The 21,787-nt window shown below is 45.9% G+C and overlaps 1 protein-coding gene across 3 annotated transcripts; it reads right to left on the minus strand.

The window, feature by feature from the left end:
• Positions 1-909: 909 nt before the first annotated feature.
• LOC136441879 (CCN family member 2-like) lies at positions 910-16,040 on the minus strand. 3 transcript variants are annotated; one of them, XM_066438422.1, is made up of 9 exons: positions 15,808-16,040; positions 11,420-11,648; positions 9,889-9,923; positions 9,523-9,615; positions 8,933-9,089; positions 8,470-8,547; positions 3,277-3,458; positions 2,713-2,810; positions 910-2,384 (listed from the first exon to the last, which is right to left on the minus strand). In XM_066438422.1, the coding sequence occupies exons 1-9, from the start codon at positions 15,862-15,864 to the stop codon at positions 2,222-2,224; spliced, it is 1,092 nt and encodes a 363-aa protein (XP_066294519.1). In that variant the 5' UTR covers positions 15,865-16,040; the 3' UTR covers positions 910-2,221. The 3 variants fall into 3 exon arrangements, with proteins under 3 accessions (XP_066294519.1, XP_066294518.1, XP_066294517.1); XM_066438421.1 differs by lacking the exon at positions 9,889-9,923 and adding an exon at positions 11,039-11,073 and having other exon boundaries at positions 15,808-16,039; XM_066438420.1 differs by lacking the exon at positions 9,889-9,923 and having other exon boundaries at positions 9,523-9,650; positions 15,808-16,039.
• Between the last annotated feature and the right edge of the window lie 5,747 nt (positions 16,041-21,787).

The raw sequence follows: 21,787 nt of genomic DNA on the forward strand, positions 1-21,787 counted from the left end.
CGCGTGCTAGGGACCGGGTTAGAATTTAGCCGTCTCTTTAAGATGGTTTCCACTGGCGACATGAAGACGCTGTCTTTAGAACTACCTTGAGGAGAACGGTTCCTTATCCGGACAAAACCAACGTCGTGTCGGAGCTTCAAAGGAGCTGAAAATATCGTGCACTAACTTCCAAAGGAATAGTCATCCTGTGGGATTTGGGAGAATTACAAACTGAGTCCATCTTGATCTGAGCTTGAGAGGTCGAACTGTTACACATCTGTCCTTCTTAAGGTTCCGAAAGGCCCGCGTACACAACAGTCTAAGCTAATGATGAACGTCCAAAGTTCACCAGGGCAAAATGAAGAAATCTAACCAACATATGTCATAAAACTGAGTTAGTCCGGTTAGTGAATGATTGTTACAAGCTGTGGTAGCGTTTGTACAAAAGGAGACGACAACATAAGGAACATACGGAAAAAGTGATGCCTTTAGATTGTCTGCGTAAAAATATTGTAGTATAAAAGAAAAGGATATACGTCACAATCATTCAGGTCACTTTTGGTATCCATGGTATTTTTCAAACTTTTTAGGCTCCGCGATCGGTCATACTTTTTTCCTTTTTCTATCCTTATCTTCATTGTGTGGGTACTAAAAGCTGCACGTAGTCAGTGAAACTATATGCTTTTACAACTAATTCAGTATCTACTTTTTCATCCATATCCACCCATTCATGTCTTCATTCATGTATTTCTTCATCCATTTATTATTTCTTCATCCACCAATATATTATTCATTCATTTACTCATCCATCTATTCATTAATTCATTCATTCAATCAATCAATCAATCAATCCATCTCTTGTGCGATTGTACCACACATCTAACCATTTATCCATTCATCTGAGTTAAAGAGACAACATTTTCAACCAAGAACAGTTCCATACTTTATTAACAGACACTGACACAGCCCTGTGTCACTCTAACATGTACATCTCATAAGGTCATTGGAGGTCACGTTGCCATCTGGCAACTATCATATCAACTGTCACATGAGCAGAGACGTCCTTGACTTTGTGAGAACGAAGGGGGCAAAAGTTGGCCCCTCTGTCATCACTCTACTCAACCTGCGTGCTACGTGATATGGGTCTGTTTTCTTCAGCAGATTACATGTCCAAGTTCAATATACAAGTTCAATATACAAATGTAGTCCTGGAATTTTCTTAAAGTCGCCGCCAACAAGCTGTTTGTACCCCACACATTCCGGGGAAACATTTCTGTCGCCGATCCAGCACAACATGTTTTTATACTACAAACGACACAGCTATGTTTTTGTATGTTCCGCGATCTGCAATGTTTTCTTTACTTAAAAGTAACTCCATAAACATATAGTATTAACACTAAGTACAAATCTTACACTAAAAAAGTTTCATATTTAATCATCAAAGTATTTTAAGTCATATATTAATCTTATAGAATTGTAAGACAAACTCTTCGTTTTACGGCGTTACAAGCTTAACGTCTAGAGATTATAGAGATATCACTTGACTTACAAAAATAGCAAGTTTCCGTTCAATATATACAGTACAGTTACAATGCTACAGACGACATACTTCAACAATTGACTATAAACTCCCGACCCAACGCTGTACATCAAATTATTTACTCTCAACGTTGCTAAAGCGCTTCTACAAACTAGTAGCTAGTTAAAGTTTCTGACCGTTGTACTTTGTACCGTCTAATTCTACTTGTACTTGTACGTGAATGAACAAGATACTATCAAGGATTGTTTTAACGGATTTCCAATCTTATTCTGACTGCACGGTAATCAGTTCTGCAGAACATCCTACCACCGGCAGAGGTCGCCGCTTTGTGACCGCCACAATTCTGTTGTGGCAGGTCCTGCCTACAACGCTTGCCTACAATAGGCTGCTTACAGTCACGTGACTATGACGTAATTTATCGCCAGCCACGTTGGTCTAAAGTCACAATGAGAGACATTTCCTAACATTTCGGTATTCCTCCCGCCTTCGCTTACTTTGAGAGCACCTGACTATCCTTTGTTCTGAAACCATCGCCCGTGCGTTTACAATGACCAGTCACTATCTCACCCAACCAAGATGGCGGCGATTTACATTTCCAGTTGTGACGTCACTTACAGACATTCTATAGACCAAGATGGCGGCAATTTACATTTACAGTTCTGACGTCACTTACAGACACTATACAGACCGTTATCATGCACATTATGCTAAGGGACAGTTCCTGTGGCAGGTGCAAGAGTGGATCCAGGCCACGTCCTGTTTGATCGGGGTTCTGTCCTCGCAGATGAAGTCCATGGTGGTGGTTTTGACCTTGTAGGGCGTGCAGCAACGTCCGCTGATGGTACAGCCGCCGCACCATCTCCACCTGAGGGCAAAGGGTAGAGGGCAAGGGTTAGAAGATGAATAGGGGCTGGGGACGATATCAACTTCCAGTGTCATTCAAAGCACTGCTCATTTTCCTAAGTACCTAAAGACAGCCCAAGAACTGGTCCAACACATGGTGAATCAACTTTGTGTTGGAAATAGTGGGACCATTTCAATCATTCTAAGATCATATAGTCCTCGTTAGCTTGCATGTATGTCTGAGAGCATGTCAATGACATGAGAATGACTGTGTAGCCCTAGACAATAGAATAAGTAATGTAATTCAAAGAAATGAGATTGTTAAAACAGTAAATAAATAGAATACTTACTTGTACGCCTTGACGGTGGTGCATCTCGTGTTGTACCAGCTGAAGGTGATCTTGCTCGGCTCCATGGAGCGGATCGTGCTGCGGCACTTCTTACCTTCCTGGAGCAAAACACAATCGGACAACGTCAACTAAATCAAACATAGAAGATACTCAAATGCACAATTCGAGCATTACAAATTAAAGCAAGGTATCAGCAGTGTCGAGCGTCTTCACTACAGTTTGGTTTGCAAACTCGTGATTATGAAGTGATTTTGCTCATCTATAGGTCTATTCTTCCTAATCGAACCAACCCACACGGTGACTGTGATGATACTTCATATAACACCCTGAACAAAAGATGTCTCTGTTAAGCGTTTAATTCACCAAATCTTCCCGCGAGGAGGCGGGGGAGGCAGAAAGGTCTACACAAGTCTCGACCTCTCGCGAGACTAGGTCACACCGTGATCAAGATGTACAGTAGACATGGAAAATTTGGAGGTGCGTGTTTTGCTACCTTTTAAGTCACGGATTGAAGAATATTCTAGTAACTTGTCTCTGTTAACATTTTGAATAGCTTGTTCCTACCTTGACGTGGTTGAGGTACTGCAGGTCGCAGGGTCTCATCTGGCAGATGCGCTTCTCCACCTGCATCCGGCACTCCGGGTTGTGATTGGACACTCGCGTGGACACGCCCATCCCGCACGTGACCGAGCACTGGCTCCATGACGTGGCCTGGAGGAGGCAGGCGACGGGCTCTGGGTACTCCGCTGGACAAACGAGACGGGGAACAACAGTTAATGCAAAATTCTATATACATAACGTACTTACGGGCAATGATTAGCAATACTAGATATGCAATATAATTCGGAGGCCCGATCACAACCTGTTCTCTGTACTTATTTGCATGCAGCTGACGCTATTGGCAGGTGGAGCGGGCGTCAGATGGAATTCAATTCGGTGGTTCAAGAGCAGTGGACTACATCCTCTCTAAGCAGAGGTTGGAGGAGTTACGTTGCCTTTTTTTTGACAGCCATTTTCTAACAGTCGATTTCTTCTATGGTACGGCGTCTTGACTTCTGTCCTAAGGCTTCCAAATGTAATTGAGTGCAGTTGCAGACTAAAATGACTTCAGGGATTCGTTTGATACCGGTGTATTTTCTCCATAGCATCCCAAATCAAAACCGTTATCCCTTCAATCTGATCTAATATAAGCCTTCTCTTGAGATCTACCAGAGCTGCCTTTCCTAGATTAAAATCGCGGTCCTTCTAATTTTACATGGCTGCTCTCCAAGGCCGAAACGCACACTCTATATGAGAACACATGCCTGAGGAGTTCTTTATTTCCATAACCGAGCCCGGTCGGTATGACAAACTCGCGGATCAGCTCCAGTTTACTCCGAGTCACCCCGATCATCTCGGGAATGTTCGGTGCCACGCGAAGGCGGGAACGCCTCGTACTTTACAGAGCAGTCATGGTGGCTTGAGGTTTGATTTGTCCCTTTAATGTTGATTATATTCAATAATCTCTGGTTGCTGCCGCTTTTGGTAAATTCTGTAGACAGTTAGAGCCATCAGAACACAGTAGCACTCTGAAACAGTGCGTAATCAGGAAACGACATTGAAACAAAAACGCGAAAGACAGAGCCTGGTATGGAGGCTAGAGTCCTGGCGCCACAATGACACACTAGGCCGACTCCTATGCAACACATTCGGGAAAGCCTCGTATTTTGAACAGTGAGCGTCGTGACCGACGATCTGATTTTTCCTTTATTGTTGACCGTTTACAATTGTTCTCTGATTGATGCGGCCTCTGGTAAATGATGTAGAAAGCAGGAGCCATCAAAACACAGTAGCACTCACGTTATCAGGAAACGACTGTGATACAAAAACACAAAAGGCAGAGCCTGATATGGAGGCTAGAGTCCTGGCGCCACAATGACAGACTAGGCCGACTCTGCTGTAAAATATGTAAGCAGAAACGTGAACTTTAGGTTCGGCTTGTCACGGGAGGTTCGTATCTCGTGTTCTCATGTGTGTATTATGGGAATAACAGCAATGATACGTACCCAATCATGGGTATATTCTAAATTCATAGATTTGTTATAAATGCATTCAAAATGACAGACTACCTCAAAACTGAAACTCCAAAAGAATAGCTGCTAGATCATCCTCGAACACACACACATACACACACACAAAAAACATAAAGCACCAACCTCACAACGACAAAGCTAAGTTAGGAAAAATTAACTGCAGTCACACTTCGTTTCAATATTGCAGAAACTTGAACGCCACTCAGGCTTCGCACGAGAAGTTCAAACTAAACGCGTTCCCGGGACCATGACAGGAATGTGCTACTATGTCCCACGGTATGTCAAGATCGTCACCCTCTAATCCGTCTCCAAGGCAGGACAATCTTCTTGTAAACTTCACGTTTGGTGTTGTACTGATCCAAACTCGCGACTGTTTGGAGTAGAAAATCCTCCTCCAATTAAATACGATCTACTAAATCCATGTACGTCATAGGGACTGATCTTCAGGCAGGTGTCAGGTGCCAAAATCATCACATCTTCGGCAATTCTTTCCAGTCTTTTATCAGTGTCCAAGAAAAGAAGTCAACTTCATCTGGGAAGCGTTAGACTTCAATAACTCAAATTATGCTACAAAGTACTAGATAAAGCTAACCCATGAACGCTGAACGTAAAATCAACAAAATTAACCTCGTATATAAGGTACAGTGACTTTTTTGGTTATGTATAAACAGAATCCATATCGATTTCGCCTGTTAAGCTCGTATCATATGGCCGTCTGCAATGCCAAGGTCTTTCTGACTTGAAACATAACAAGAAAATTTTCAACTTCCACGCCTAACGTGTTCGTTCAATATTTTAACGATGTTGTTGTTGTAGTAGTTACAGACCGCAGCCTGTCATGTCCAGAATAACCCTTTACATCTCTAACTCAATTCATCATGGGAAAATTTTCAAACGCGTACGGTGTTTGGGTTTTGTCCGTCTGACAAAGCTACACAGAAGAACAACTATCCCGACCCGTGTAATTTTTCCGTATATTAAGACGACAACAACTTACTATGAGATTTTGGGCACCGCCGGTCAGTGGGCCAGGGCTGCAATGTTTCTCCACGTTTCTAAGTAACAAAAGACCAAGAATGTGCCACACCTGCAGCGCCAGATGTGTGCACCGGTTCACACACCGGTAATGGCCCTGAAAGCTTTAACCACTCTGGCCGTTAAACCGGTCGCTGAGCGATGGCCGGCACGCGTGGCCCTGGACCTGGGAACTGTCAGGATCGGCTTTACTGCTGCAGATGAATAAGTTCCGCTGATCGAGGGCTTCAACATCTGTAGATTCTCAACATGTTACCAAGGAAGGCATCTAGGGTGATGTGAACTGCCAGGATCGGTTTTACTGCCGCAGATGAATAAGTTCCGCTGATCGAGGGCTTCAACATCTGTAGATTCTCAACATGTTACCAAGGAAGGCATCTAAGGTGATGTGAACTGCCAGGATCGGTTTTACTGCCGCAGATGAAGAATTTCCGCTGATCGTGGGTTTCAACATCTGTAGATTTTCAACATCGTACTAAGGAAGGCATTTAAGGTGAAGTAAATGGGCCGTCTGAGGTCCTGAATGTACCTTACAGCCCAACCCCTACTGTAGAATATGATACTACTGTGACTGAAATATATTGAAATCCCTTTTCGTCGACACAAGAAGACGATCCCAGTTCTTGTTTCAATAGATGATACTTCTGGACTTGAAATATGATGTATCATAAGTATTTCTTGTCGACATTATATACAAGTAGGTGGAAATTAGTTCAGAAAACTTTAAGGCTACTTTAATACCGATATGTTCTCAACATATTTTATAAAAAGGAGGGCCCTAGAAGTTGTTCTATCTAGACATTGAAACCCTGTGCTGCCCTGACGTGCCGAGGCATGGCGACTGCTTGAGTGAAAGACATAAGCCCAACGTGTTACCTAACCTAGGAGCAAGGTAACCTGAGAGCCGAGGATGTAGCCATTGTTGAGGTTATGTAACATGACATATTGTTCGCACAAGACCTGTCAGTTCGGTGTGGACCGAGCGTGCCGACGCCAGGCGACTGTCTGACGGGAAGACACGACTCTTAGACTCATCCTGACCTCAGGAGAGACGTTAAATATTGACTCTCACCGCGGGAGGACGTCGCTTGGCACGCTACCCCATTTTTCGACATTTCTCTGCTAAACGTCAATAAGACGTGTTCAACCACACCAATACATGTATCACAAATCGGTTCAGACTTAAAGTGCGAGTCGTGATTTTTCGTACATTGTGAGGAGAGTGTCATTTGGTGTTGCTTCCTGTTTTATCTCAGAGTTGTTTAGAAACAATGGTTACAAGTTACTTTCGTCTATGAGGTAAGTCCCATGCACATAGAAATAGTCACCGATGATGTCTACTTTCTTGGAGCAAAATTCTAAAAATTGCACAATTACGGGAGGATCCTATAACTGCTTGTGTCTAAAAAGGGCTGGTCTGTTCAGTGCCCAGTAAGCAACGGTTGACCACCTGGTCGTAAAAAACTAGTAAAAGAAGCTGTCACCGAGGTCGCGAACTCGATAACGATTTGTGAGAGCTATTCCAAGATTACAGGAAACGACGTGGCATCCAAGAACCTGAACTGTTTAAGATCCACTTAACACGGCCGGTCTGTTAGACTGACTGGACAGAAATGAGGAAATGTCTTCGTCTGTAGCCTACTGATATTCCGCTTTTAGCTAGAGATAGTAGGCCTCAAGTTTACAGTTGTAATGATATTTTATCAGCTTTACAAAACGTGCTGCTTCAAGTTACGTCCCATGATTTGTCATTTTTCTGTAATCTGGAAGGATACGTCGCTAGCAAAATCTTTTTCCCCACAATCCAGAACTCCAGCTGCGAGCGAATGCCGACATAACCCGATTGCCCCCCGACTAACGCGTGTATATATCACCCGGACGGGACAGGAGCCCGGATCGGGCAGGGGTCATTGTGTTAAAGGGTTACTAAGCAAGACGGATCAGTTGGCGTGAGGCCCTTAACGAGACCTCCTCGGCTCTTACGCCAGAAGGAAACTTAGAAGACGGATTCTTACTCAATAGGCAATTTCCTGGTCTTTGAAGACCACTCCGGGAGGGTGCGTACGTGGGTGTTAGGTGCGTCAGCCTCTTATGTAACGCGTACTGGAGCACAGGGAGGTTGAACCGTCCTGATCCGAACCGTGCACGCGAAAATGTTACTGACGTCTTAAAGTGGATCCTGTGTACTTACAATATGTTACAAATTAGGCGAATATTTCGGTGTACGTGCTACGGATAACGTGTTCCCCGCAATAGACACCGTTGTTGGAACAACAAGGGCAAGTTGAACCGCCGTGATTTAGGCAGGGACGCGGGACTCGCCATGTACGGAAAAATAGCGGGCTTTGGCACTTGGAGAGTACATTGTAAGTTTCATGCAAGGTCTTATCTGAGAGGTGATACAATCCAGCTGATGCAGAAGCAATATAGTGTGTGGTTAAGTACAGATCAGGGCTGGTGGTAGAGGGATTGTTTCCAACCTGTATTTGGTTGAATTTCGAAATACAGTTTGTCATGAATACGATTTTGATTGAGATTTTCTCAATGTTTCAATGTCCGACGTTTTTCATCCAAACACTTACAATGACGTGTCATATATCCATCCACAACCTGCCCTGCTCTGTTTGTAACTATGGTGATGACCTCTCACCTCCATGGCTAGGGATGAGACCTAGGTAGCTGTCCATCTGATAGTACGGACTCTTCTCCTGCTTCGTGTCCTGTTCTCCTGAAATATCCAAGTGAGACGGTATTGTTACAGAAGGACGATTAAAAACGTGCGACGTTGTAGGAAAGAAATGAGAGGCCTTCAGATTGACATTCTACAGGGTGCTATACCCCCGTGACACGTATCTATGACGTATACATTGTCCGCCATGTTGAACGGTTAAACCTAAAAGTTTCCAGGGAACTTAGAATTTTTAAACGCAATTTTCGATTAACCCCTGCAAATATGTCAAAGTTTAACAAACCATCATCGCAGATGTCACTCTCAACAGGTTGGCAATCTTGTCCTGGATTCAACCCAATTTTCAATAATTCATTTAACAACTCAGAAAATGAAATAAAAATCACAATCCCTCATAAAATTGAATAATTGCTGATCTACTTACTTTCTGGCTTGCTGTCCAACTTCCCTGCGATCATGGGCATGGGTCCCTTGGCGCTGAGCTCCTTGGGTTTGGCGTCGCACATCCACTGCTTACAGCACTTCCCCGGCACCTTCTCCAGTCGGGGGAACGGGCAGTCGTCAGAAGGCATTCTCACCTCCTGGAAACGAGAATAAAGCATTCAGTCAACCGTCGTCCCGTTATTTTAACAGCACTATTTCTTCACGTATCCAAATCTGATAAAAGAATGGGTGCGTTTTTTATATGTATTACAGTCGGATTGATGATCAATGTGAAAATGCTTCATCCAAAAGCACAAATTTATGACTAACTCAATGTTTGATCATAGCTATGGCCTTCGTCAAAATGACAAAGTCATTTCTCTTAAAGTTTAAATTTAGAGACACGTGACTACACCAATGGATGAAAGATACTTGGAGATTTGTACTGCACTTTGTCCCAACAGGTGTTGCCAAAATATCGGTCGCAGGCCGTTTTCACTTGTTTGCCTATGATTTACCTCAAGTATGCTCAATTATACTTTCGAAATGATTTTTTAATGCTTCAAGCTAAATCATTGACTATGACCCCACCTGTGGACAGAGCGGCGTGCAGCCCACGGCGCCGTTCTGACAGACGCACGTCTCCCGGCAGCTCAGCTCGAACGTCTCGCCGCTCTGGTACACCTTCCCCTTGAACACACACGGCGCCTGGAACGTCGCTGTAGGAAAAACGTGCGTCATTTAAAAACGTGCACAAAAACTGATGATGGTACACCTTCCCCTTGAACACGCACGGCGCCTGGAACGTCGCTGTAGGAAAAACGTGCGTCATTAAAAAACGTGCACAAAAACTGATGATGGTACACCTTCCCCTTGAACACGCACGGCGCCTGGAACGTCGCTGTAACACAAACGTGCGTCATTTAAAAACGTGCACACAAAATGATGATGGTACACCTTCCCCTTGAACACGCACGGCGCCTGGAACGTCGCTGTAACACAAACGTGCGTCATTTAAAAACGTGCACACAAAATGATGATGGTACACCTTCCCCTTGAACACACACGGCGCCTGGAACGTCGCTGTAGGAAAAACGTGTGTCATTTAAAAACGTGCACAAAAACTGATGATGGTACACCTTCCCCTTGAACACACACGGCGCCTGGAACGTCGCTGTAGGAAAAACGTGTGTCATTTAAAAACGTGCACAAAAACTGATGATGGTACACCTTCCCCTTGAACACGCACGGCGCCTGGAACGTCGCTGTAGGAAAAACGTGCGTCATTTAAAAACGTGCACAAAAACTGATGATGGTACACCTTCCCCTTGAACACGCACGGCGCCTGGAACGTCGCTGTAGGAAAAACGTGCGTCATTTAAAAACGTGCACAAAAACTGATGATGGTACACCTTCCCCTTGAACACGCACGGCGCCTGGAACGTCGCTGTAACACAAACGTGCGTCATTTAAAAACGTGCACACAAAATGATGATGGTACACCTTCCCCTTGAACACGCACGGCGCCTGGAACGTCGCTGTAACACAAACGTGCGTCATTTAAAAACGTGCACACAAACTGACGATGGTACACCTTCCCCTTGAACACACACGGCGCCTGGAACGTCGCTGTAGGAAAAACGTGTGTCATTTAAAAACGTGCACAAAAACTGATGATGGTACACCTTCCCCTTGAACACACACGGCGCCTGGAACGTCGCTGTAGGAAAAACGTGTGTCATTTAAAAACGTGCACAAAAACTGATGATGGTACACCTTCCCCTTGAACACGCACGGCGCCTGGAACGTCGCTGTAGGAAAAACGTGCGTCATTTAAAAACGTGCACAAAAACTGATGACACTAAACGCACAAGACGCCTCGCCGCTCTGGTACACCTTCCCCTTGAACACGCACGGCGCCTGGAACGTCGCTGTAGGAAAAACGTGTGTCATTTAAAAACGTGCACAAAAACTGATGATGGTACACCTTCCCCTTGAACACGCACGGCGCCTGGAACGTCGCTGTAGGAAAAACGTGCGTCATTTAAAAACGTGCACAAAAACTGATGACACTAAACGCACAAGACGCCTCGCCGCTCTGGTACACCTTCCCCTTGAACACGCACGGCGCCTGGAACGTCGCTGTAGGAAAAACGTGCGTCATTTAAAAACGTGCACAAAAAATGATGATGCAATGCTAAATGCAAATGACGCCTGCAGCAACTTGTGAGTCATTGGAATAGGTGCACGAGCATGGTGACACTTTAGTTTGTTACAATTGTTGTGTGTAACGTCGGTTTAAAGGTGATGTCATATAGATTTTGAATAAGCATAATAACAGCTCAGACGAACCAAACTAGCTGTTTAGAAAGATAAGCTACACGTTAGTGTTAGGTAACTACCAAAAATATAATTGTTCTCAGTTTTTAGGTGACATCCCTTGCGTTACGATGCAGTTTCCTCTCTTTTTCTGTAGAACATTGCTCACCTTTACATATTCCTGTGGGTTTATCCGAGCTGTAGTCGCAGTACAGCCCGACGGTGTCGTCACACGGCGCCATCTCCGAACACTCCTCACCCAGCAGACTCGCGCACACCTTACACCGGCACCCGCACCTGTCCTCCAATAGGCGCACGCCTGGAAGGCACGTGACCGGCTGGGCTGGACATGCGCACTTGCCGTCACATTCGCCCTTTCCCTCAGGTAGGGCATGGACCTGGAAATGGGAACGTTTATGGTTAATACTTGTTTTCACGATGATAAGAAATGCATGGAAGGGGGGCGGTATAGGCTTCCTGTTACCTTTGACCAAATGCTGACGTCATGTGTTCGTCAGATCACGTGTTCTATGTACTTAGTCATTAGAACATGATTTAGGTTTCAGTGCGGATGCGCTGCGGACAACCGAAAATTCGATGAGACTTCAGTTAGACGGCGTTAACAAAAGTGATGATAACACACAGATGTACAGATCAGTAAAGATAAACTTTATCATGTTTCTTTAACTGTGTCTCTACTCGAGTCTTGTACGCGCTTCAGTTTAGCTTTGAACTACATGCATTTCGGTATGTTTTAGCTTTGGCAACATTGCATTTCTTTTCCTCAATGTGAAAGGCATTAGAAAATAATTGGCAAACAAACATGCCGGTCAGTGGAAAATCACGGCTTCTATCTTAATCCTTTCCACTTGCTCAAACAGACAACTATGTTTTGATAATTTGTTTTGGGTTTCGTGGGGATCTGGCTTCGATTCAATTCGCGTCAGATATCTCCCACTGCCATGGAGAGAATTCGAACCGCGCCAAAGTTTTAAACTCAACTGATCGCGGTCCAAAACAAATTACGTAAGGATCCCTCCCAGCGACGGTAAGTCTCAATGAAAACTTTGTTTTTAGCACATCGGCCGGCCGCCTACTCGTTTCGCTTGGAGTAAACACCCGGGACTGTGCCGCTAGCACGGTTGTGCCCGGATGTTGTGATGTGTACACACGGGTAGACACACACCGACATGTGGGGCGTACAACGGAGACTGGGCAGGCAGGATGTCTGGACTCCGAAACAAACGACAAGTAACAAGAACTCTTCCGGGATCTTAATAAAAAATAGAAACACTTAGTCAGAGAGTTGGTCTATGTCAAATAACGCCTCTCAGCGAGCATCTTTCTTAGACAAAGTTTCCATTGATTGTAATGTAGTCGTTTTACAAATTTCGACTTCCTCAAAATACTAACCATTCGTTGTTCTATCAGAAATAAAACGTGGTCTGTATTTGTTCTTGGTAAAACTCTGTTGAGAAGTATTTTGCCAATAAACAGTCAAACGAGGGCTAGACAATGTTGTTTAGATAACAGTCTTGTAGCAGAGTCTCGAGTACATGACACAGAAACTTGTTGTTCTCACACGTGGCCGTTATGTTGGAGAAGACGATAGAAAGACACACCCTCGGGCTGTTGCCGGTCAGGGTTGGGGCAGCCTGTCTGGGCGGTCTGTAACGTTACGCAACCGCAGCTGACTGGCCTACTATATTACATACTGTCGTTTGTCTGGTCAACTTTGGAACTATGTCAGGGAAACAGTACGGTTACTGACTTTAAGCTGATCAAGAATAATTTCGGGTAGATATTTTCCATTAATCACTACTTTCAACGATAACAAAAAAAAATTAACAAAACTAAACTCTTTTAAAAACATTTGTGCCTACAACGAATGCCAGTCTATATAACATGCCATCTCGCTTTCCCCAGTACAATGACTCCTTTATGTGGAATGTACAGTTTCAATCGTAGAGAGCCATTAACATAGCGAGACACACTGTACACCACACAGGGGGCCGCAGGAATGTTACTCTGAACCAGGTATGTCAGCAGGCGGCGCCCCCTCCCCTGTACAGGGATGGTATGGTCCATATGGACCGTCTCCAAGTTCAGACGACCCCGAGGGCGTGTTTGCCTCCTGGTCTACATTGTAGGCTCTGAGTAGTGTCTTGATGTTACCCATTTCCTGTACTGTTTTATAGGGGATTACGACCGTATTATTTTTCCTCCATATTGAAATGATAGGAAAACCAAAGATGCCAACCGCTGCAGTTAGAAAGTAAAGCAGCTAGGGGTCGAAAATAAAACGCGTCCTTCATGTCACCGAGGCAGCCCCACATACCAAAAAAATCACGAACAAACACACTATGACACCGAACGCACGAAATGACCTGTTGTAAAGGATATTTTGATATGGTCTGTAACCCTAGACGTCTGCTACATGTGCGAGGTCTAGCAACCAGGCTGTTCTCACTGCAGTAGTTTGAAGCTCTAAGAGTCTTTTTGTAAGCTACATGTATTTGCCACCTCTGTGCTCATCTATAGTCCTTGCTTCTAGATGCCCACTACGAGGCTATTTCCCACCCCTGCGCTCAGTTGTAGTCCGTGGCCCTACAGGCTCAGTACAAGGCTACTTGCCACCTCTGCGCTCAGTTGTAGTCCGTGGCCCTACAGGCTCAGTACAAGGCTACTTGCCACCTCTGCGCTCAGTTGTAGTCCGTGGCCATAGAGACCTGCTGCGAGGCTATTTCCCACCCTGCGTTCAGCTGTGACCTGCATGGCTGCCAGGTACGACCAGCCGTCCCAATTATGCTGACAATGTCTCTCCCCTTCCGGTAAACACGGCGGGCGGAGGGAGACCTGGCGCCGATAGCACGGCTTGGCAGAGCCCCGTCACTTGGCGACGATCCCGGGTCGCGGAGTCGGGTTGGGTGTCATGGTGCTACATGTTGTGAAATCCTGCTCTCCGCAGACCATTACCGTGTTCATGTTTTGTAGTAGACAGAGCCGAGGCATATGTTTGACAGGCAAGCCAACAGCCCTGTTTTTATTTAGCCATTTTTGACATGTTAAAAGTGAACCCACTGTCGTTGCAGGGGAGCTATGTTCACTTGAACCGAAAATTACAACCAAGACTTTACATACATTACCGTGTTCATGTTTTGTTGCAAATGGAGCCGAAGCATATCTCTAACAGGCATGCCAATGGACCTGGCAGTTTTCATCTAGCCATATTTGAAGCTTAAGATGCATTTGAACCTACTTCTTTCTTTGCTGGAGAGCAACTATATAGCATCCTGCACTCTACGGACCATTATCGTGTTCATGTTTTGTAGTAAATGGATACGAAACATATGTCTGTCAGACTCTTTTTCTCTAGCCATATTTGACAAGCTATAACTTTGAGCGAATTCGATCCTACTTTCTTTGCAAGGGAGCTATTTTGGTGTGGACAGAAAGCTATCTAAAGTTACAACCAACACTTTATACATTAATATGTTCATGTTTTCTAGTAGCCGAAGCATAAGTCTGACCTGACAGGCAAGCCAACAGACTTGTTTTCATTTAACCATATTTGAAAATAGGTGAAATGTATCTGAACCTACTTTCTTTACAGGGGAGCTATCTAAAGTTACAACCAGGACTATACATACACTTCCTTTTTGTTGCATGAATATTGCTTCATTGTACACGCACACATTCACGTCACATGAAGTACAGTGGAAGCTCGATTCTTAGATCTAAGATTCCGCCGAACAAAAGGATTGCGTTTTGTGTCTTCTGCGTTTTCCAGATAGTCGGCCCTCCACATATCTGCCTGAACTAGACTAGAACGACCCACTTTACAAGGATACAGTGACTACAGTCGCTTCACTGTTAAAAACTTGGCACTTTGAGGTCAACGAACTCGTTTATCCATAAAACATGTCGGCAACAGGCATCGAGACGTACAACAGGCGTTCTTTTATCAGAGGGTCGCGCTTTTCGTGACATAACTGATAACTAGATCCTATATCGGCCCAAAGTGGTTCGAACGACGGCCAAAAACATCACGACGGAATACAACCCCGCCGTGAAGTTGACCGGTCGCCAGATTTTAATGCAGATTCGGAACAGACATTGCTGCCCATGCAACAAGGTGTGAACATGACAGGGCCAGGGCATAAGCTCGAGTATCATTTCTCAAAAGCAAAAATCTAAATCTATAGCGTTACATGTACGTTTTATGTTTTAGAATTGAACGTGACTTTCAGCTTCAACTTGTTCCACACACCCACACATGGAATAACATAACGTCTCGTTCTTTGTGTACGTAGCGCCGTGGGCGTACCCTCGCCCTACTTCTGAAATGACGAAACACTGCCGTCTCTGTTGTGCCACGTCCTGGCTGTCTAGCCCTACCACATGATACACATACATAAGAACAGTTCTTTTCTTTGCTTCATGTGCGCTGTCGTCGACAATGCAATCACTGTCCACAAACCCTGAATGCACAAATATCATATCTAGATCTAGGTCTGAAGAAAAACTTTAAGGAAATATTTAGGGCTTATGACTCACCAAACACGTGAGGAACACGGCCACCGCCACCACGGAACTCTGTATGACCTTCATCATGTTCTTAAAGACGCTGCACAAGACGTAAGAACTCGTTTAAGTGTCGGTGAACAGACGAAGGCTTGAGATCTCCGGAGCTACTAAGCAGCGCGCGGGTTCTCGCAGACTAGTTGAGCACCTCTCCTGTAGTGAGACACGCTTGTGGGTACCCGCAGATTGGTTCTGAGATCTGCCCGACCGCAGACCGTATTTATAGGCCAGCCCGTCTTGTTTTCCCTGCCTGCGACGTCACGCCAGACTCGGGTTGGGAGATCCCCCTGTAAACACGTGACGTAGGCAGGAATCCTTCTGGAATCTTCCTGTCGCCCGGGAGACCTGGGGCAAACCTTCCGAAACTTTCCTTATATGGCTATTTTTTGTAAACGAAGTTTGCCGACGTGTCAGCGAGGCACGTCACCCGGCGAGGAGGCTATGCCAACCGGGTAGGGAAGGCTTTGTCCCTCGTTAATCAACTTCACAACTACAGATGTCTTGGAGGGTGTCTTCAAGGCGAAAACATAAACTACAACTCGAGACTCACGCCAACCTTCGGAAAGGAACGAGGAGTGTTGAGGGATGGATGGCAGTCTACACCCTTGGGCCGTTTAAATACCAGAACTGAACTTAGTGGCCAAAATTAGTGAATGAATTAATTGGTCAGTGAACCTTCTCTGACGTGCTAGTACCACTGGCCGACAGCTAACCCTATTTTGGTCCATTTCTACTATCTAAACGGTCCGAGAGGGTCTATTATAGACCTGATAGAGGGTTCGGACCTCCAAGTATGAGACAACGTTGGGGGCGTTATCTTGTTAGGAGAGGGGCCAGGGCCACCCTGACACCGTACATGTGTTCTACCCGTCCCTTGGCGAGCCTTACGCGGTGTTGGACCCGCTACCCACCCTGGAGTTCAGACCTGAGCGTCGTAGCGTGCCACGGTAACTCCGGGCTGCGGAATTCGGTTACAATGATAATATTTTGGAGGAGAAGAGACCGTTTAATCCGCCGTAAAGTGCAGGAGTATGGCGGTATGCGGGAAGGAATCGCTGGCACGTCTCATGCAGGAAGAGATCAGACGATGAAAATGCCAGTAATTCGCCGCCGGGTGTTGTGCATTATGGCCGAGTCGTCCGGCCGAACGCGGCGGGAGGCTATATTTAGTCAGTGACTGTGACCGTGCTGCGGTTTACCTAGCCTGTACCAGGTCCCGCGGATGGCTGGAAAAATAGTAGAAATTGGCCAAATAGAGTGAAAAGTATGCTAAGGGGGTCAGCTACGGAGAGAGGGTCCAATATGCCAACCATCTAGAGGTCGCAAACTGTAACTCCTCTGGCATGTTATCTGTCTATATGGCCAATTTTTACTATTTTTTCAGCGACCTGTGGAGCCTGGTAGAGGCTACGGTTTACCGGGTGCACGTGAAATGCGTGCTGACGTAGCGTCGGACTTGGGTTTGCTCTTACTTGGCTCAGACGTTCCGTTTGGCAACGGAAACGACTGTCTTAACGAGTTCCGCTGATGAAAAGAAAAGTGAAACAAATTCTAGAAAAAGAAGAGAGAAAAGACTATGAGTAAACGGCCAAGTATGGTACCTTTCAACACATTGTCAAGTACAATCAATATTCATCGTGCTAGATCTCTCTCTCTCTCTCTCTCTCTCTCTCTCTCTCTCTCTCTCTCTCTCTCTTTTTCTCTCTACCTCTCTCTACATATAGATACATGTAGATAGATAGAGAGAGAAAAAGAGATCGAGCACGAGGAATATTGATTGTTGATGTAATTGCTATCCCGTTTATTTCCTTGTGTAAAATGCCCCCTTCCCAAAACTGCCATGGTTGTCTTTAATAGACCGCCACACCCTTTACTTTCTTCCTTGTTCTCCCACCCATTAAGTCTCTTCAAGCTACTACTTCCTTCCGTGTCTGAATGCTTTCACTCTTAGATCTTCACTTAGCTGCGTGGATTCACTTAAGAGCAAAGTATCGCACTAATTCATATCATGATAAATGTAATCCATTATCTTGGTAATTGTAGCTTGCACATATGAAGTCTTCCTAGGATGGCTTCATATGTGCAAGCTACACACTTTATCAGTATATGGTACAATTATACAAGCCGGGGTGCTTATTTCACTACAAATCTTAACTTGGCTCATCCTGTGCATGTGTCACGTCCATGATATCCCACCAGGCCGTGCGCGTGTAGCAAGTCCAAGGTCAAGCACATGGGAGGGGTAAGGTGTGACCTTGAAGGTGCAAGTCAATAATTTCTGCACGGCAGAAGGCTGGGGTTTCTCTCTGAGAAAAAAAAAAACTTTGTCAAGACAGGAGTACCCCCAAAACCTGTCTTTAAAATGTTAGAGGGAAAGCAAACCTTTTTCTTGTGTGTGTGTGTGTGTGTGTGTGTGTGCGTGTGCGTGTATGTCTGTCTGTGTGTGTCTGTGTCTGTGTGTGCCCGTGTGTGTGTCTGTGTGTGTCTCCGTGTCCTTGTGTGTGTCTCCGTGTCCTTGTGTGTGTCTCCGTGTCCTTGTGTGTGTCTCCGTGTCCTTGTGTGTCTGTGTCTGTCTATGTGTGTGTGTGTCTGTGTCTTTATGTGTGTGTGTGTGTGCATCACTCAAGTTCTGTAGTCTGATGTAGGCAGGCTATCTTTTACTCTCTTACTTTGGCATCCCACTATTTCCTGAATATACTAGCCGGGAAGACTAGGGCAAGGGGGTGAGGTCAAGTACCCTAACTATCCCCAACTTCACAAATTTAGCCCTGTAAATCTAGAAGTGCACTTTTAACCGTACTTTAAAAAGCCTATCTATCCCGATATACTGCTGATATGGTGACGCCTTCGAGCGTTAAGGTCATGTCCAGACGTCATTATGAATACCGCAGCGTCACAGCTTCACAAATTTAGTAAGTAAGTTATTTAGAAGCACCTTTTTGACCGTACTTTAAAAAGCCTGTTTATCCCGATATACCGCTGATATGGTGACACCTTCGACCGTTAGGGTCACGTCCCGACGTCATTATGAATACAGCAGCGTCCCAACTCCCCAAATTCAGCCCTGCAAATTTAGTAAGTAGGTAAGTAATTTAGAAGCACATTTTTGACCGTACTTTAAAAAGCCTGTTTATCCCTATATACTGCTGATGTGCTGACGCCTCCGACCGTTAGGGTCACGTCCAGACGTCAGCGGGAATACCTCGGAGATGAGGCGGCGTGTTTCCCGTGCCGGGCTGTCTCTGTGTCAGTTCTGACGACCGTGAGAGAACACTGAGCCGCACGCAACTCTCTCTACCCGCCTAATCCCACTGTAAGGCCGGGTATGAAGGCAGATCATCCTGCAGCTGAGGGAAAACCATCACGTTTAAGGAATCCCTTGCGTATTTCGGGTAGTACTAGGTGGGAGATTTTAGATGGGGTCAAACCGTACATCCCGTCCTCGTACACGATTCATGGTGCATAGGGCGGCGCCCATCTCTGTTTTATAGTCCTGGGCCACACAGTGTTGTGCAATCCCTACCACAGTGGGCATTTCGAATGGGCGGGTATTTAAAGGACAGTTTAATACACATTCATTGCTGTCAATACAAAGACAGTAAACTGTGAATTGCAAATTGGCTTAGTACATATTACTGTAAGGGTCCTATTCTCCAATTCACATACGTGCACCTGGTCGACTTTGACAGTATATGCCTCCACAACTACGGGTAGGAAAACGTTAGGTCTTGTCTGTTTTGTAACGAGGCAAGGCATGCCTCCACAACCAAGGGAAGGGGCCAGTCAACTCTTGTCTGTTTTGTAACAAAACCGTTCATGTCGGAGGGCCTATCAAACCCTTTAATATATAGTTTACGTTCGCACCCACTGCAGCCCTTTTCTCACAGAAACGCTTTATAGGAAAGTAATTTACGATAAAGTGCAAACTTTTAGGAACCCTTTTTTTTAAAACAGAAGGTCCTATGCGTACTTTGGTGGGGGTCTAACTGTTGGCAGTTTTCAATTGACAATTTCAATCCGAGACCAAATCTGAGTTGACTGACGGGCGGGGATAGCTGGGATTCCTGCCGTGCTGAGGAGGAGTGGAGTGTTATCGCGCCCTGTCAGCTCACACGGACCGGACTACACGGCGTGTTATCGCGCCCTGTCAGCTCACACGGACCGGACTACACGGCGTGTTATCGCACCCTGTCAGCTCACACGGACCGGACTACACGGCGTGTTATCGCGCCCTGTCAGCTCACACGGACCGGACTACACGGCGTGTTATCGCACCCTGTCAGCTCACACGGACCGGACTACACGGCGTGTTATCGCACCCTGTCAGCTCACACGGACCGGACTACACGGCGTGTTATCGCACCCTGTCAGCTCACACTGACCGGACTACACGGCGTGTTATCGCACCCTGTCAGCTTACACGGACCGGACTACACGGCGCGTTATCGCACCCTGTCAGCTCACACGGACCGGACTACACGGCGTGTTATCGCACCCTGTCAGATCACACGGACCGGACTACACGGCGTGTTATCGCACCCTGTCAGCTCACACGGACCGGACTACACGGCGTGTTATCGCACCCTGTCAGCTCACACGGACCGGACTACACGGCGTGTTATCGCACCCTGTCAGCTCACACTGACCGGACTACACGGCGTGTTATCGCACCCTGTCAGCTTACACGGACCGGACTACACGGCGCGTTATCGCACCCTGTCAGCTCACACGGACCGGACTACACGGCGTGTTATCGCACCCTGTCAGCTCACACGGACCGGACTACACGCAGTGTTATCGCACCCTGTCAGCTCACACGGACCGGACTACACGGCGTGTTATCGCACCCTGTCAGCTCACACGGACCGGACTACACGGCGTGTTATCGCACCCTGTCAGCTCACACGGACCGGACTACACGGCGCGTTATCGCACCCTGTCAGCTCACACGGACCGGACTACACGGCGTGTTATCGCACCCTGTCAGCTCACACGGACCGGACTACACGGCGTGTTATCGCACCCTGTCAGCTCACACGGACCGGACTACACGGCGTGTTGTCGCGCGGGGTCAGCGAGAGCCAAGGCCCGGGAGTCACATGGCGGGGAGGCGCCAGATTCCCGGGCCAGGCTGCACGAGGCTCCGCACGTGTGGGCCGGGATGGCAGGGCAGGATATATGGGGCGTCGGTCACCGAGCAACTCTTAGAATGTTCTTGACATTATCTGGGATATATTCGTGTTTTTGTTGCTTTAGAATAGACATCATATTTCACATTTGGTGTAAAAATACCACTTATTATCACAGAGAAGGATATATGGGCGTCGGTCAATGAGCAACTCGGAGGACGTTCTTGACATTATCTGTGACATATTCGGCGTGTTTTGGGCGTATTGGAATCGGCCTTATATGTGTTTTATTTGCAAGTTCTTGCCCGAGGTCCAATTACAAAATTAAACAATTCATAGGAAGGGTATACTGTATAGATAATGGAAGTGGAACAAATGGATGTCCTAAGAACTACTACGGGATACAATCTACGCTTTTTGGGTTTGACTTTTTTTAAGCAGTGGAAGAGGAAGTGTTCCACTTTTTTTGTTACATTATTGTTATAATATTCAGCAGTTGCTGCTGAAAGACCACTTAGGCCAAGGCAATTAAAGCACATAATTAAGCAGCTGCATTTATTAATACGTTGCTTCGTACTAGTATTCGATGCAAACCTGTATTACTACATGGCTGGGACAAGATATATGGGGCGTCGGTCAATGCCTTACTCTGCTGAACCCATATGTCACATTTAATGTTTTCTCATTTTGTCGCTTTAGGCCTGAGGATAGGTAATGGTCACGGTATCTATTTGGCTGTCCTTCAGAAGAAATATAGGGCGTAGGACATTGAGCAACTCGTAGGCCATTCTTGACATTATCTGTGACATATTCATGTTTGTATC

The sequence above is a fragment of the Branchiostoma lanceolatum genome, chromosome 9 (assembly GCF_035083965.1).
Source record: "Branchiostoma lanceolatum isolate klBraLanc5 chromosome 9, klBraLanc5.hap2, whole genome shotgun sequence".
Classification (NCBI taxonomy): domain Eukaryota; kingdom Metazoa; phylum Chordata; class Leptocardii; order Amphioxiformes; family Branchiostomatidae; genus Branchiostoma; species Branchiostoma lanceolatum.